Here is a 17,884-nt window from a genome sequence, read left to right on the forward strand (position 1 = left end):
CTAAGTAAAGAGAATGAAGGATGTAAAGCCAGCACTGGCCTGCGGCCCCACAGGCAGCCGAGTCTTGCGCAGGGCTGGGATTCAAATCCTCTTGAACTAAGAAAACTCTGTATGCTCAGTACCAGGTAGCTTCATGGTTGGACCTGAGAGTGGCTGTGAGGTATGACCACATGAAACACCGGACCGGTTCTAACTGGCTGGGTAGACCCGTCACGAGTGGACGGATGCATGGATGGACCAAACACAGCTGCTCACTTCTGAGAGCGGAGCTCATGAGGAATGAGTGCTGGGTAGATGTGTGTGTGCACGTATGTCCTGTGCAGGAAAGCGTGTGCGTGTGTGAAGGATGTGGGTCTTGATCTTCCCCAGAAGTTGGGACCACTCCATTTTGAATCCTACTTTCTTTGTTTTTGGTTGTGGGGCTTGAACTCTGGGCCTGGGCACTGTTCCCGAGCTCTTCAGCTCAAGGCAATCCCCCAGCCCCTTGAGCCACGGCGCCACTTCCGGTTTTCTGGTGGTTAATTGGAGATAAGAGTCTCATGGTCTTTAGTGCCCGGGCTGGCTTTGAACCCCGATCCTCAGATCTCAACCTCCTGAGCAGCTAAGTTGACAGGCGTGAGCCACTGCGCCCCACTTGAATCCTACTTTTAACAACCATTTGGAGGGTTTAATCTCCAGACCACCTCGTGACAGACATTGGAGGGAAATTCAGTTCTTACACAAAGGGCTCTGGCCAAGTCCGCGTTGTGGCACTTGCATGCCTCCTTTGGGGGCAGAGCCGGGACCGCCTTCTCCTTGTCCATGGCTTTCTGGCCCAGCTGTTCATCCACCTGTGGAGAGCACGGTTGCTGGTGAGCGTGATGCGTTCAGTACTGCGGTCTTTCCCAGGTGTCACCGCATGCCCACCCCAGGCCCCTCCTGCTGCCCACCCACCCAAAGGGCATCTGCACCATCAATACCCCCACCACGCCACGGCCTGTGGGGACGTTACAGCATCTGACTTGCTTCTCGCTCGGTGTTCCTAGATCTGTGCTCAACATCACATCCAAGGACAATCCCTCATTTCCCCCAGGGCCCAGTGCCCACTGCACTGCCCAGGTCACAGCTGACGTGTGACAATGCCAGGACACCTGGGTTGTCCCCAGTCATGCTAATCACAGTGCCGCTCCCGTTAACAGAACTGGGTCCTGCAAGACAGACAGACCTATGAAGACCCCTGAAGGTTTCGTAATCCCCCCGGAGAGCGCCTCCTGCAGATGGCAGTGGCATGACGACTTAGTTCTAGTTTGAATGATCCCGGGAAATGGAGAGAGGCCTAGGTACCATCTGGGAGCTTGGGTTTCTGTGCTGAGAGCCCAGGCCTGGAAAGATGCCACAGAAGACACCTGGAGTTCTTGGAAAGCCAAGACAACACAGAAGGGACCTCAGAGCAACGCCACAGGGGGGAATTGGGCCACATTTCCTCGTGTTGATACCAGGATGTGATAACCATCTTTTCCTTTTCTAAGAGGTCACTGGCACCTGGTACCTGGCACCAACTTCTTCCAGCTAAGGCTGGAACAGATGGCAAGTTCCTCTTTCCCTTCCTGCGAGCTCCTCTGCCCTAACCTCCCGTGAGTGTCCCGGTGTCTCGGTGGTCTACAAGAGCCCAAATCACATCCGAGTTTGCAGCCCTATCTCAGTGTGCCCACAGCAGGCACAGGGCAGGGGCTCGCGGCGCGCTCGTCAAGCCCATCCACACGAGCTTGCCCTATGTCAATGGTAAATGCCAGCACGCGAGGGCACCCTCTGCCACAGCTGTAACCTGCCTCTGGTGCTGTGTTTATACCCCGCACCCCATTCCTGCCCCCCATCTGAGGCAGTCTTGGGGCTCTGGTAGCTGCCCTGCTACCCTTGATCATGCCAGCTCTTTCTGGCTCTTCTTGGGGCGATTACATCCCATTCATGCACACCCGCCCAGACTGGAAGCCATGGTAGCTCAGCATGGGACTTTGGCTGGGGAGAGTGGAGAGCCTGAGGGAGCCATGGTGCCTCCCCTGCCCTCCCCCAGGAAAACAGAGCATCCCCCACCCCAGGCCTGCTGATGCCTCCACCCCGTGTGTAATGCACGAGTGCTGTTCAAAGCCACCAAGTCTAGGCTGCCGTTCTAGAGATCAGAGGACCCCTGCCTGCCACCGCCTGCCCTGGAAGGAATCCTCTGAGCCCGCAGATGCCCGGGCCCCCCTGTACCCCATCTGTGGCCCACCCGTACACATGACTGTCTCTTGCATAGGACGGGGGCCTCTTCAGGGCGGCGGCTGCTTTTAGTGCACAAACAGACAGGGCTCAGGAGTGCTGCAGAGAGAAGCAGGGAGAGGTGGGGTGCAGGGCCAGGCTGCTGGGATTCTCAGCACCTTGGTACTGGAAGCCCCTCTAGGACTGAGGGTGGGCGGCGTATGTGTGGTTGCCATGGCAGCAGTCATTTCTAGTGAGGAGGGGTACAGTGAGGACCGGTCAGTTGCATACCGGCCAATGTATACCAGAGGAAGAGAGACAGAGAGAAGGGTGCTTCTGCTGCCGGCACAAGTCATGGCTCTGAAGAAGCCACCAGGCCACATTTGCTCTCAGGAAGCTGGTGGCTAAGGACAGATAGTGGAGCATCATTTTGTGCCTTCTTGAATGACAGTACACTTTGCTGATGTAAAGGGGAAAACCTGGTCCTGGCAAAGTCTGGGGGCTAGTCTGGAGGTGGGCTGGTCTGGAGGGGGACCGGTCTGGAGGGAGCATGGCTTCATAGGAAGGAGGTGGGGATGGTGGGAGGCTGGGCAATGAGGAAATACTGGCTGTGGTGGTAAGAAATGTTTCCATTGGTGAAGGGAGTGTCAGGAGTTCAGATACTGGGGTGGATCCTGGGCTATTTATTGGATTGGAATCTGTGAATTTTTATATTTTATGGATGTAAAACTAAATATAGACTTGTGTACACACACACACACACACACACACACACCCCTTCTTGTCCTCTTGAGATGGCCATGGCCACCCATGGCAAAGAGAACACCTAGCAACGGATTCTTGATTTCTAAATACACTTCCTTTGTAAAAAGGAATTGGTGGCTCATGGCTGTCGTCTCAGGTCCTTAGGAGGGCTGTCCCTCAAGGCCAGAGAGCCAAGCAGCAAGACACCAACCAAGAGTGGGGCATCGTGGTGCATGCTCGTCATCCTAGCTACCTGGGAAGCATAAACAGGGGGACTGAGGTTCAGGCAAAACACAAGTCCTTATCCTCAAAACAAAGCAACAAGAGACTTAGGGGGTGGCAGGCCTATCCAGCAAATGTGAAGTTCTGAGTTCAAACTCCAGTACTGATATGAGCATAGGTAGGCAGGTAGGCAGGTAGGTAGGTAGGAAGATAGATAGATAGATAGATAGATAGATAGATAGATAGATAGATAGATAGATAGAGGCAGACTAAATTTAGGGGCATGATGGTCTGAGGAAACCCTGGCCTGAGGCCACTTCCAGCCAGAGCTCTGGGTGCAGCCGTGGCAGGCCCAGGCCTCCTGGGCTGTGTGAACAGGGTAGGTTGGGCTCATTTCTGGACTCCTGGGAGTCTCATGGGGCCCTCCCTGCTCCTCAGGAAAGGCATGCTGGGTAATGCAGGTGGGTGTCGGCATGCTCGTTGGGCTCTACTAGAGTAATCAAATAAGAAGAGTACAGGCTGAGAACCTTGCGCTGGGTCAAGGAGGGTATTTTTTTTTTTTTAAAGAAATCATTGCATGGCCAGGTGTGGTGACTCAAGCCTGTAATCTTAGCTACTTGGGAGATGGAGACAGGGCTGTGGTCTGAGGCCAGGCATAAATGTTTGCAACCCCTGGCTGGGTATGGGGGCACAGTATCGGGGGCCTACCATCCTCAGTGACCTGGGGAAACAAGAAGGGGCATCATGGCCCAGGCAAGCCTGGGCACAAGGTGAGAATGACCAATTGAAAAAGGGACTCAAGTGGTAGAGTGCCACCTTCCAAGCAAAAGGCCCTGAGAGTTTGTTTGCTAAACAAACAAAATAAACATTGAAGGCTAGGTCTGGTAGTTCACACCGAAATGCCAGCCTCAAGGCCCTCTGCTCCCCTAACCGGCTGGCCCAGAGGGATTTGCAGGGCAGCATGGCCACCTCTCTGCACAGCCCAGCTTCTTCTGGAGGAAGTCCTGGTTGTCAGGAAGCCCTCAGAGCCACAGGTGAACACTGCATTTAGCCTTTCTCTCCACCATCAGTCATTTCATGCCCCAGAGGCCCGAAGTGCACGGACGAAGCCTGGTTAGCCCTGATAGCCTCCTCAGCACCAAATCCACGTTTACTTGTCTTCTTCAACGAGATCCCTCTGAGGGGGCCACTTCCCAGCCCTGGGCGGGAGACCAGCAGGCACCCAGAATCCCCGCACAGAGCGGGAGTGGTGCCTGGGTTTGATGCTTTTATCTTATCTCAGATGCTGAGCTGTATGTATGAAGGAGTCTGAGGACAGGATGGCGCATGTGCAGTTAGAGGCCTGGCAGCCATCCCCACCTCCCTCTGCAGCTGTGGCCATCCTTCCTCAGGCTGGGGGTGGGGCCCAAGGTCCTAAGGGGCACAGGGGTCACCCCCCACAGGACACGGTATTGAAGAGTGAAGCCCACTGTGACTGGTGGGGAGCCAGAGAGGTGCTTTCCCTCAGCACATGGTTCCCCACATGGGTCAGGGCACTGACCCCATCACCTGGAGCCCCAGACCTCTTCTTCCCCACCTTGGACTCTTCCACCCACAGGTGCTGGCCTGAAATCAGTCCTGTGTCAATAGCCCCTGGGGGCCGGGTCACCAGGAATGGAGCCCACATGCCACCAGTCTGTCCTGTCTGCACACTGGTGCCCTGGCGGGGCCCAGGAGCGGACTCCGACCTTCCCGCTGGGATCTGGGCTCTGGCCTAACAATGCTCTGCACACATGCTGCCAACCCACTGCCCCCTCTGCCCTCCCACACCCGTCCCCGCCAGCTTTGGAAGCTGCAGGGCTCTGGGGGCCTGGAGAAACTGCCTGCTAGGCCTGACGATGCAACAGGGCTGGAAGATCGTCCATAACTTTTTTTTTTATTGTTTTGCCCATAACATTCTAGGATCTAATCCTGCTAAAGTGGCTGTGGTGCAGCCCTAAGTTGAGAGGAACAGCTGTCTGCCTTGGGGCCCCTCAATCCTGCCAGCTCCCCCGATTCCCGTGCAGGGGTCATCCAGGGCCCCACTGGCCAGAATGGGGCTCATCCTCACTGCCAGGCTGGTGAGGTCAGGACAGGTGGCCACCTTGAGATTCATGAGCACTTACTAACTACAAGCTCGTTTCCATGATGGGCGGTTAGCCCAGACTTTCCAGTGGCTGCTCACTCAGACACGACACCAGGGGCACGGGCCCCAGTCCCGGGGATCACACCCCACCCAGGTATCGGGGTCTGTGTGCAACTGGTTCTCAATCACCCAAAGGGGGTGCCTCTGTGGTGCCTGTCCTGACATCGAGGCACACGGTGCATGCTATGCAGGGTATGAAGTCCCCTTCTGACTGTGCCCGGTGCTCCTTATCATACAAGCAAGCGAGCAATTAGCAGTGATGCGTGAAGGTGGGCAGGTCGGCGCAGACCACTCGCTGCCCGTGCCCGGAAGCCGAAGCTCGTGATCCACCCCAGCACACAAACTCCCCACACAATGAAGAGTCAGTCACTCTGCACATGCACTGGAAAACTCACATCCTCAGACTGAGGCCTCTCCAAAATCAGAACCCAGCATCTGTTGTTCTGAGCTACCTGGGGCCCTGAGAGTGCAGGGATCACGGTTTAGTGCAAGTTGGGTGGGAAAGTTCAAGAGACTCCATCTCAATGGAAGAAGCTGGGTGTAGTGTGTGTACCTGTCATTCCAGCTACAGGAAGTCTAAAATAGGTGGATCACTGGCCAGGCCCATGCCCAAGCAGAAAGCAAGATGCTACCTCAAAAATAACCGGTGAAAAAATAAAAAGGGCTGGGGCATAGCTCAGCAGTAAAGCACCTGCCCAGCACACATGAAGTTCAGAGTTCAAAACAGCCCCTAAGAGAAACACCAACAAAAAGACAACTGTGGAGCGAGCTTTGTGCAGTGTGGCTGCCAGCTCTTCTCTGTGAATCACTGTGCTTAGGATCATGCTTCCACTTCTGAGGATGGCAGACCCTGATGCGGTGTCAACGCTGGGGAGGGGGGACAGCACCAGGCTGTCTTCAAAGACGCGAGCCAGGCGGGAACTGTGACACATCCCTCCTGCCTTCTCATGGGCTCTCTGCTGGCCTCTCCTGGGGCCGCTGGCCAATCCACAGCGACGCAGTGATGATGGCCCAGCCAGGAAATTCGCTAAAAACAATGGGGGGGTAGAGTTCCCTGTGGTCCTCCCCTACCCCAAGGGCTTCGAGGTGTGGCCCGGAAGCTTCCCTAAGCCACCCCAGATCTCAACCCACGGAGACTGCAGGGGCCACAGATGCAACTTCAAGTGGTGACGTTTGAGAGGGTCCTGTGACCCCGAGTGGATACCTGAGCTACCCACGCAGCCTCACATTGAAAGAGGGGCATACCTCATGCTTTACCCCTGTACTATGAATTTGTCTTTACAGTCAGTTATAAGCACACAGCTATTTTGTTTCAGTAAAAATCTGATGGCTTTTGTGCATCCACTGAGATCTCACTTGCATAGAAATAATTTTAGTCACTACAGGAGAGTTGTAATCTAATTTTTTCCTTGTCAGCACGGAGAATTGAACCTGGGGCCTTGTACGTAAGGCCAGTGTCTACAACTTGAGCTATGCCCAGCCCTTCTGTTTATTTTATTCTTTTTTTTTGGCCTGGGCTAGCCTTGAACTTGTAAGCCTACGGCTTCTGCTTTCCAAGTCTTAGGATTACTGACCCGTGCTACCATGCCCAGCTTGCCGTCCATTTCTTTAAGAAATAGTCCATATGCAGCTGGGTCTGAACGTTCAAGCTTATAATCCTCGCTATACAGGAGGCAAAGATCAGCCAGGAGGACCGTGGTTCAAGGCCAGCTCCAGCAGGAACCCTCTAGATCCCATCTCAGTCAAATAAAACTGGGCACAGTGGTGCACACGACATCCCAGTCACAAGGGCAGTGTAAGAAGGAGGACTGCAGTCCAGGCAGACCCAGGCCGTAGATCTCCTAAAAGCCAAGTCCCTCCGTGACTGTCATTGTTTCCTTAGAGCATCCAGTGCCTCGCACACCTGGGAATGAACTAATGACGATCATTTCCAGATGTCAGAGCTCCCCAGAGTCCCTGTGGGCTGGGGGCCATCTGTGTAATCTCCCCCTTCTCCCACCAGCCCACCTGGTCCCTCACGCCTGCCTTCCTGGAACAGCCTGGAACCCTGCACAGACCCCCCCATCTTTCCACTCCTGGTAATCTGCCAGCACCCCCTGACTCCCAGCACACACGCGAGGCCAGGTCTGACTCTGAGGAGGCCGTGAGGATGGCGGTTCCTCAGTGATAGCGAGTTGTCCAGAGGCAGGACTTTCCCTCCCTTCCAGTTCAGGTTAGTAGAGAGGCAATTTTTCCAGTGAGAAAGTGAAGGGTCTCTCAGACACCTTTTCACTAGCCTGAGCATTTGGTGAGAGCTAGTGTGGGGGGGGGAGTGTTGCACTTAAATCTGGTGCCTGCCCTCTCTAACTTGGGGCCTTCTGATTCTCTGCACTGGTCCCTGTCCAGTGCCTCTGCTTATGTGGGGAGTGGAGCAGAATTGGACATCTTGCTTTCTCTGCTGACAGTTGGCCCCTCTTCACACCTGTGTCCTCAGAGCCCGGCAAAGCTGAGCGCAATCAGTACCAGGTAAGATGAAAAGCAGGCCTACCCGTGAATCTCCTGACTCAGTGGAGCTCGCTGGAGGCAGGAGGACGAGGAGACAACCCAGGAATAGTTCCGGACACACCTGGACTAGCTGGACAAAGCTGGGAGGCACAGGGGCCAGGGCAGGACCTATGCCAAGGGCTCATGAAACAGGGCGAGGGCCAGAACCGTCCCTTTAGCAAACATGCCTTCTTTCAAGACTGGGAGAGTTCTAACGAGGAAGGCAGAAGCACAGACAACCTGGAGGGAAGCAGGGCCTCTCCTGCTCTCCTGTTTCTTGGGGTGGGGGTGGGGGAGTGGGGCCTGCAGCACACCAGGCACTTGTTACCCCCACCCCAGGTGTGACCTGCAACGCCCAGGCCACCTGGCACAACGAGGATGCTCCCCAGCCATCCCCCTTGGGGTTCCAGCGTGCCCACTCGCACCTGCACATCTGGACAACATCAGTAGCACCTGACCGAGCCAGCTCACATCAGGGGCGCTTGGAAAATACCCAGCCTGATGCCAAAACTCAAAAGATGGAACGGAGGAAGTAGGAAAAGGGAGGAATCAAGGGTAACCCACGTCCACACGCAACTTCACACCCCTTCCGAGAGCACAGGCGGCCACGTTCTGGAGGACAAGAAGGGCTCTCAGCCGCCCGGTCCCAGCCACGCTAAACACAGCTGGTCACACAGGAAAAGACAGTTTTCCACTTCACCCCTCCCCCATGAACCCCGAGTCTGAACTCTCACACCATCCGGAGTTATAAAATACTCTTTGCAATTAAAAAAAATGAAGAATTTTACCACGAAAAGATTTTTCGTTGTTTTTGTTTCTTTTTTTCTTTTTTTGTCAGTCCTGGGACTTGAACTCTGGGCCTGGGCTCTGTTCCTGAGTTCTTCAGCTCAAGGCTACCACCCTACTCCTTGAGCCACAGCCCCACTTCTGGTTTTTTAGTGGTTAATTGGAGATAAGAGTCTCATGGTCTTTAGTGCTCGGGTTGGCTTTGAGCAGTGAGCCTCAGATCTCAGCCTCCTGAGTAGCTAGGATTACAGGTGTGAGCCACCGTGCCTGGCCCACCAAAAGGTTTTGACTGCTGGCAGTCTTTGGGAGGAAAGATGGAAACCCGAAGTGGTTTTCAGCAGTTGTTTCCCATTAACAAGAGCGTTTAGGCTGGAGGCTTCCCGCCACTGGCCGAAAGGCCACTGCAGGGGCTGACTGATGTTGGGGCCTGAGCCACGCTGGGCTCACTGTGTACTGTGTGACACCCTACACAAGGTGTCCTCAGACAGCACAGGAGACCCTGGCAGGTCACCAGCCTTGGGCCAGCTGCTCTGAATCAGGCTCAGAAAGGACAGTGACCTATAATGAGAAACCCGGGGTCCTACTGGTTTATGTTAGGAGATCCCCGGAGGCCGAAGTTAACAGGCAGCTCAGGGAGGTTTGGAAACCAGCGTGTAAGAAGGACAGCGGGCCAGGTACTTCTGCTGTCATCTGGATGCCACTAGGTGATAGCACTATTTTTCTTTCAGCATCCCTCCAGTTTTTTTCTTCTTCTCCAATTCCACTAGGTTAAAAAAAACTCTGTCTAGCAGCAAGGGTCTGTCTGGCCACCCAGGAGTTGAATTGCTCCGGAATCAGAACAACCTAGATTAATTTCCTTGCTGGCTGCGTGAACCTAAGGGCCACAGGGAACTCGGCCTCTGTGGAGCTAAGTGGGAGGGCCAGTTGTTGAGCGGGCGTCTCAGGTTCCACAGACAGCGAGTGGCTGTCAGAGCCGGGCAGAAGCCAAGCCGGAGCAGGGCACCCCAGCCCGATGAGGGCCTGGGGGGGTGAGGTCACCCCACCCGGGTCAGGACCCCCAGACTTACCAGGGCCTCCTCCTCGTCCCTTTCCAGCACCTCATACCGGTGGCCGTGGCCCGGGAGGCCAAGTTTCCGCAGGAACCTGAAGCGTCTCCCCACCATGCTGGGCGGCCAGGCGTCCCCACCAGCGCCCCGAGGTGTTGGTGTGCGGTGTGTGTGCCTGGAGCCTCCCAGGCCGGCTGGGTTACCAGGTAGTGCACACACCTGCCTGCCCAGGTGAGGCCCCGCCCAGGGGAGGCCCTGCCCAGGGGAGGCCCCGCCTCGCCGAGGCCCTGGGGGACCTGGAGCCCAGGGACTGCCACAGGGAGCGGTTTGGATGTCTCTCAACTTTCAAGAATCTCCTAGGTCATGCTGGCCCCCCACCTGGGGCCAGGTCGGGGTGGCAGGGAGCCAGTGTTCGTTCAGACGGGGCTTCCAGACCTTTTCCTACCTGAGACTCTGGGCTGGTCAGCCAGTCACTGTTCAGATTCCTGCCTGCTGCTGTGTGGCTCTGGCGGGGTGGTCAGTGACCCTGGCAGCAGGGTTTGGGGGACCACAGAGTGGTCCTGGGGGACCCGGAGCCCCTGGCTTGGCAGGGTGGGCTCCGGTGCTAGCCCATGTGGGAGGCCACAGGCCAGGGGCCTTCCCTTGCCTGGGGTTGGGGGTCCTGTGGGGTAGTGTCTCCTTCCTGGGGAAACTGAGGGCCATGTTTGGGGACTGGGCGTGGAGCTCTGCATCGGCTCACGAGTGCCCAGCGCAGGGGCCACATGTGTGGTGCAGGTATGCACCTTCCTGCCACCAAGCCGCCCTGTGACCCAGGGCCCCCCATCCCCCAGGGCAGTCGCACCCCAGGCCTGGCCCAGGGTGGCTCCGAGGAAGGCTGAGCCTCGCCCCGGCCTCCCTTTCCTCCTCTGCAGGAAAGGTACTTTGGACTACGGAAGACGTTCTGTATTTGTCTGTGTTCTTGAATTGTCCCCTTTGTGCAAATATTTGTCACATTCCTCCATAGCTCCCCAAGGGGTGATCACCCCAGCTCCATTTAGCCCGATCCAGGGGGCCCTTCTTGTCTCTCCTGCACCCTCCATTCTCAACCACACCAGCCCCGTGCTTCTGCCACCCACTGGTCCCAACAAAGGGGCAGAGGGGATGGAGACAGCTGCTCTGGGAGTCAGTGCAGAGTGTCTCCACCTGTCCCTTTACTTTGTTTTGTGCTGGCCCGAGAGTTTGAACTTAGGGCTTGGGCACTGTCCCTGAGCCTTTTCACTGAAAGTTGGCACTCTACCACTTGAGCCACAGCTCCATGTCTGGCTGTTTGGTGGTTTCTGGGAGGTAAGAGTCTCATGGACCTTTCTGCCTGGGCTGGCTCTGAACCTTGATCCTCTGATCTCAGCCTCTGGAGTAGTTAGGGTGACAGGTGTGAGTCAGCACGCCCAGCTTACCCATTCCTCTAGATGCCTGACCTTGAGCGACTTCCTCTACCTCTGTCCTCCTCAGTTTATCCATCTGTAAAATGGGGTGGCACACTTACCTGTGATGACACAGCACCCTCAGACGGAGTGGCCTGAGACGTGTTGGGGAAACAGGAGAGGGTTGCTCTGCTCTATAAGATCAGGAACTTCAGAGGGAAAAAATGGCTCTGGTCCCAAGACAGACGGCAAAGACCTTGGAGACAGGAAGCTAGAGAAGGGTGGGGACCTGACCTTGACGACCCTGTTGTGCTGTGAGTGGATACTTGCTCAGTGGAGAACCTACCACACCAGCCAGTGTTGACTGACACAGAAAGTCCCCCGCAGACTCTGCCTCCATACCAAAGAACACTCCAGAACAAGACCCAGTCATTCCTTTCCAACCAGCATCCCATGAACTTCGGTTCATGTTTTCCACGGTGGCACATTTCCCAGGGGTTTACTCGGGTCCCTTCCCCAGTTCTGACATGTGGGCCACCCCTCCTGCCCCTCTACAGCCCTGCACCATCCCGCCAGGCCACAAGGCCGGAAGCCAGGGAGCAGCTCTGGGAGGAGGAACTTCTCCCTGGCAGCTGTCGAGGGTCACACTGACCTACCTGCTGGAGGGAAAGCTGGAAGATATTCTGCAGAGAGGATTCTGCATTGTGATTTTTAAAAATCAGCTTACTTTCTTGTTCTGATAGAGGTGATCTGCAGAGGGATTACAAGTCCGTGATTCAGGTAATGAATACATTTCCTTCTGTACAGTGCCTTCTGTTCCCTCATCCATTCCCCGTCCCTCCTGCATTGGGATTTAGAAGAAAAAAATCACCGTGACCAGACACAGCTCGGCTCTCTGTAATGTATAGTTTTTCTCACTGGCCGGCTTGCGTGCTTTTGTCTAGACATTTCCAGGCCTCTAGCAAAGCTGGCCTCTTCTTCTCGGCCACTTGTCAGGCCGAGTCCTTGTTGTGCGTCTGTTTGTCCTAACTCACACTTACGGACTTCAGGCCCTGATCTCCTGGGGTCGCTGGACCAGGAGGAGACACAGGAAGCGTGGAGGTTAGTCTCTGTGAATCCCCACCTTCCTCCTGGTCCTTTCTCCTCCTGGGTGTCTGAGACTTTCCCCTGTGTATGGCCCAGCTGACCCTGCCTGTGTGTGTGTGTGTGTGTGTGTGTGTGTGTGTGTGTGTGTGTGTGTGTGTGTGTTTGAAAGCAAGCACTCTTCCCTTTCCTTTTATCCTTAATTTGGAATAAGCAGAGTTATTCAAAACCTGTCCCTGACAGTGGCAGCTGTTTCTCTTTCCCCACCTTCCTCTCTGTAGTTACCCTTGCAGGGTTTCTTGTCCTTCCTTCCTTCTTTCCTTCCTTCCTTCCTTCCTTCCTTCCTTCCTTCCTTCCCTCTGCCTCCAGTCCAGAATTTTTTTTCCCTCCCTTCCCCGCCCCTCCCCCTTCTCTGTGTCTCTTTGCCAGTCCTGGGGCCTGAGCACTGTCCTTGGGCTTTCTCAGGGCTAGTCTTGTACCACTTGAGCCACAGCACCACTTCTGCCTTTTTCTGTGTATGTGGTACCCAGGAATTGAACACAGTTCAGAAGGGAAATTTAAGAACCTCTGCCTCCCATGACCCCAGGGACGATCCTTAGACCAGGAGGCAGGCTGGGAAAGCAGGGTTTTGTAGCTTGATCCGTGGGCTGGAGATGAAGTGTCGGGGCGGGCCGGGGACAGAAGCATCCAGCTTTTCTGGAAATGTCTGCTCTCAGCACCTTGAGCAACAAGTGAGGTCACACCTGCCGACTCCCTCACTCTCTCCTGGCAGTGTTGCCCTTTCCTTACAGAAGCACTGCTGCCCAACAAATGCACCTGGCCCTGATGAAATCTCAAGCCACCAGAATTTTATTTGATAATAAACAGCACTCCCAGGCTGGGCAGTGAAGGAGTCCTTTTTCAGAAAGGGCATACTGCACAAAGAGCCATTTTAGACTTATCTGTAAGCTGTAGGAATATTGGAGGTTATGGCCCCTTGCAGAAACCCCCACCCATTTGCTTCTAACATCTGTGTCCACTGGCGTGATCCCTGTGCAGAGGTGGAGTTAGGACACTGGAAATAAAACCAGTTTGGGTCATTCAATAAATATTTTCTTAAGCACCTGTATGTGGCAGGAGGCCCTCTCCTTGCCCTCTGTGTCCTCTTTGAGGAGCTGCCACTCATAGTGATAGGTCAGGGAGAGAGAGCAGGGACTCGATAATGATGCCAGAAGTGACATGTCCCGTCTTGACCTTTGGGAACTATGAATAGGACCAGAGAATTGTTTCAGATCTGTGCAGTTCTTCTGGACTGTCTGGATGAGCCCTGACTCCAGTGCTGACCAGCACCCCTCGAAGAGGCAGAGGGAGGCGATCCTGGCAGTCCATGCCTGAAATCCCAGCTACTTAGGAGGACTGCGACTGAAGACTTGGGGTGTGGGGGTGGGGGGGGTGGCACAGGTCTGAGATCCCAGCTATGAGATGACATGGGTAGGAGAATCACAGTGACAGGCTGGCCTCCAGCAACAGTGGGAGACTGAAAAGTAATTACAGGACTGGGGAGGGGAGTTTGGCCTAGTGGTAGAGTGCTTGCCTAGCATGCACGAAGACCTGGGTTTGAGTCCTTGGTACCACATACGTAGAAAAGACGGAAGTGGTGCTGTGGCTCAAGTGGTAGAGCTCTAGCCTTGAGAAAGTCCAAGGACAGTGCTCAGACCCTGAGCTCAAACCCTGGAACTGGCAATAAATAAATAAATAAATAAATAAATAAATAAATAGACCTGGGGTTGTGGCTGAAGTAGTAGAGTGCTGAGTAGCAAGTTGGGACCCTGAGTTCAAGTCCTAGAATTGCAAATAAAAATTAAGGTAATAATGACAGGGAAAGGGTAGCCGGAGGTGGGGCACAAGATGAGGTACTGGCGGGGGCTTCTGGAAGATGGCAGATGTAGGACAGGTCACTGGCGCCTGCAGACCAAGCATGGCTCTGCTCATATTGCCCCTGAAGCAATAGAGACTAAATCCCCTGTGCTCTGCACACGCCAGGCTGGGCCAGTCATGACACCATGAAGAAAACAGGTGAGACCCGCAGAGGGACAGCGGGAGGACTGGCAGGGAGGATGGCAGGTGGCACAGAGCAGAGACCTAGAGCAGGAAGAGGGTCCCTGTGCAGGTGTGGCCACAGCTGCCAGCCCATGCCCCACCAGAAAGCACCTCAGTGGGGTCCCTGTCACCACCACCCTTGCTTTCTAAGTGACAGGACATAGTCCCAGTGGTAGCATTGCTGGGCCACCAAGGTGTCAGTTTCACAAGGAGGATGGCCAGGCCCTGCCCTGTGGGGACTTGTGCCCAGGGTCATGCCCTGGGTCTTGCACCCTGGACTCGCTGGAGCCCAAGGGGTAAACACATAGCTCGGATGCCTGACTTCCTTGGTTCACCTGTCCATCCCTCCAGGGTCATGTTTCCTGGGTGCCCTCCTCCGTCACCCTTGGTGGCCCCATAACCGTTGGCCCCTTGCATATGAATAAGCCTATTTACCAAAGGCTCTGCAGAGGAGGAAGGGATGACCTCAGCAGGAGTAACAGAACCTTCTAGAAGGCGGACTGATTCCCCAGCTGTCTTCTCCCGCTTTCCAAACCCTCTTCGTCTCCAGACCCACAGAGGGCACTGTCTCCCTGCGACCTGGTCTCTGCTCACCCTGCTCTGTCTGCAAGAATGCTCCCCCAAACCCTGCGCACCCCTAAACTCTGACCCCGTTGCCTCCTGCTCCCTGTCCTTAGAAGTCCTTTCCAGACCAAGTGAGATGCCCTGCAGAGGTCCCCACTGTCCCTCTGCAGAGAGGTGGCACTTGGTCACAGCCAAGTGTGTAAAAGAAGGCATCATTTGTGAAGAGCCTGAATGTCCATCACCAGTGAACAGACACAGGGGCGGCTCCTCTGTCCATGCACGGCCGTCCTGCAGACCCAGAAACCACCAAGGCACCGATGTTCACACAACGTGCAGGGGCCTGGAAGCAGCCATTGCAGGAACCATTCCCAGGAACTTCCCAGAGCAGGAAATCCACGGGCAGAGAGCAGGAGGCGGGGGCTGCAGGGCCAGGGGACAGGCACAGTGGTGACCTGAAGAGTATTCTCTGGTGAGGAAGGAGAATGTTCTGGAATTTGATAGAGGGGATGGTTACATGAGCTCGTAAGCATACTAAAACTCAGTGGGTGGCACACAGTGGCTAAGGTGGCAGATGCAATGTCACATAAAGTTTTTATATTCCTCGTATCTTTAAGCAGTTGTACAAAGGAGTTGGCGTTCATCAAAGCAGGTATGGCCACGGCCTTAATCAATGTCGCCACTGTCAACATTCTCCCCCACCCCTCCCAGCCCACCCCTCCCTTACTTCCCTTAATTTTAGGTTATGCGTTGGAGTTTATCCATTTAAGCCGTTTCTGTGTACAGTGCACCTTGAGCTGTCATCACCAGGCAAATGTTACCTCCGTGGGAATCGTGAGGCTCCCTCTGAACGCCAGGACTCAGTGTGTGAGTTCTTTGGGAAGCTGGGCCGGGGGGCCCAGGTCCACGTGGGCCTAATGCTGGTTTGGATCAGAACATGGCTTGGTGGGTGATCCTTGGCTCCTGGACAGCTGCCAACAAGATGGTGGTGATGGTTAAGTCCAGGCCCACAGATCGGAGCTAGGGGCCTGGGCTCCCTATCTGCCTCAGCCTGGCACACGCCTGCCCCCAAGGCAGGAGGTCATCCGAGGGGGGTGTGTCCTGCCCTACAACTTAGGACAACTTCTTAGTCTCTAGGAGAATGTTCTAGAAAAAATGACTTTGAGGGAGTCAGTGCTGGCAGCTTGGATGGAAACACAGGAAGGAATGTGGCCAGGTCAGCCTGACCACGGCACAAAGGGGTTCTTTAACCACGTTGGTGTTCACAGGGAAGCCTTGGCCCAGGTGAGGCCCTCCAGCAGGCAGGGACAGGGCATGCACTCTTCCCTAGCTTCCTGGTGCCTCTCCTGGCTGTGGGGGGAGATGCACGGAGCCCTGGGGCCATGCTCTGAGGTCCCATCCAGCTCCAGGAGACATGGAGGCCTCCGATTCCCTGGCCTCTGCTGCTTCCTGTGCCTGGGAACATGCCCGGGCTGGCAGGAAGAGGACACAGCCTCAGTGCCATCTCGGCTTCCTGAGAAGTGGGGCTGGCCTCGCCCCTTCCTGACAGGAGAGGAGGAGGAGGAAGAGGAGAGGTGGGGTCCAGCATGCCAGCGACCTGCCAGCCAGCAGCCACCTGTGGGCTTCCCTCCATATCCTCGAATGGGTCACCAGGTTATAAAGCAGCAGTTTCAACCTGGGCTACTCTACTTGGGCTCTAAGGCCAAGAGAGCATGACTGTGCATCTTGTTTACACAAGTGGACACCCACCATCTGCCGGCTCATGGCGATCTGCCATTTATTTGCACCAATAATTACATGTAGGAATAGGTCAGGTCCTATCAGAAACCTCAGACAGCAGCTTATTGGTGCCACCACCCTCAACTCCCTCCCCTGGGACTATAAAGAAGCACCCCAAGACTGACACATGGCAAGGTACACTAACACCTCCCCCCGGTCCCCACACAAGCCACCTGTCATGTGGCTTGCCCGGGAAAGCTGCCTTGATGAAGGACCTCTGCCTCCGACCCAGGCTGAACTTGAGTTCTCCAGCTCACACCTGCACCCACATCCAACTGTAACTGAGAATGGCTTCAGACAGCTCAGTCCCCTGCACAGCTTTGTGCCTGAGGGTGGGTGCAGATGCCCTCTGCTCTGGTTGGCATCTGTGATAGCACCCTCTCATCTTCAGTGTGGCCCCTGAGAAGGTTTAGGGCCCCCACCCCTTGATTGTGAAGCTTGGCTGTTGTGCACTCATGATGCTCCGCCTTCCACAAAGAACAATCCGGGCCCAGACCCCAGAGTTTGGGGAAAATCCTGGCTTACCTCCAACAGACATAGGGCTTCCAAGGCCAGACTCCAGGAGCATTCAGAGAGGAACCACAATGGCTCTTGTACCACCTCCCGTGATGAAAAGGCTCACCCAACCCCAGCCACGCACCGATTGTTCTGTGGTCCTGAACTTCCCCTCATTTATTTGTTTGCTCTGAGAGTTTAAAGCACATGGAAGCCAAGGTCACTCCGTGGCTAGAACTGACTCATGTGGGCGCAGGCAGAGTCACTTCCATTGCACAGCGGGTGAATTTATTTTGAGAACAAGAGGAAGCACTGGAAGAAATCTACAAAAATCACCCAGATGGTGAAAAGGCTTAGCAATCCCCCTGCGGGTGCAGTTTCTTCCTGGTAGTTTGGGGGCTGCAGGCTCCTATGTCCTCCATGGGGTAATCAGAGGGTGTCAGGAGTCTCCACCAAGGTCCCACACCAGGGAACGTGCCAAGCCAAGGATCGGGTGTGCAGTCTTGAAGGAGCTGTGGGGTCATGCTCTGGGCAGCTGGGTGAAATCTGAGGGTCAAGCTGTTTTTCTGACTATTCCTAAGGTTTAGCAGGGCGCAGAGGGACCGTCTTGTACCCAAGCTGTAAAGGAGGCAGAGGAGCAGGGTTACATAGGAGTTGCCACCAGTCCAGGACAAGAGTCACAGGCTCTCGGTCGTCTCCGTCCTGGGTTCCACTAGGGGCACCTGAAAGACGTCAGTTTCCCCACTATCAAAGCCGGAAGTCCTTGTGAAGTCTCTGTGGGTGTCTTC

General features: G+C 55.2%; 1 protein-coding gene across 1 annotated transcript in view; it reads right to left on the reverse strand.

The window, feature by feature from the left end:
- Atp2c2 (ATPase secretory pathway Ca2+ transporting 2) overlaps window positions 1–9,881 on the reverse strand; it is a 28,106-nt gene extending 18,225 nt beyond the window's left edge. Inside the window, exons 1-2 of the mRNA XM_090357203.1 lie at window positions 9,721–9,881; window positions 720–830 (exon numbers count right to left, since the gene is read on the reverse strand). Coding sequence (XP_090213329.1) covers window positions 720–830; window positions 9,721–9,816 — 207 coding nt within the window. The 5' untranslated portion in view covers window positions 9,817–9,881. The remainder of the gene's footprint in view (window positions 1–719; window positions 831–9,720) is intronic.
- Between the last annotated feature and the right edge of the window lie 8,003 nt (window positions 9,882–17,884).

The sequence above is a fragment of the Megascapheus bottae genome, chromosome 24 (genome assembly GCF_031878675.1).
Source record: "Megascapheus bottae isolate mThoBot1 chromosome 24, mThoBot2.hap1, whole genome shotgun sequence".
NCBI classification, from domain to species: Eukaryota; Metazoa; Chordata; class Mammalia; order Rodentia; family Geomyidae; genus Megascapheus; species Megascapheus bottae.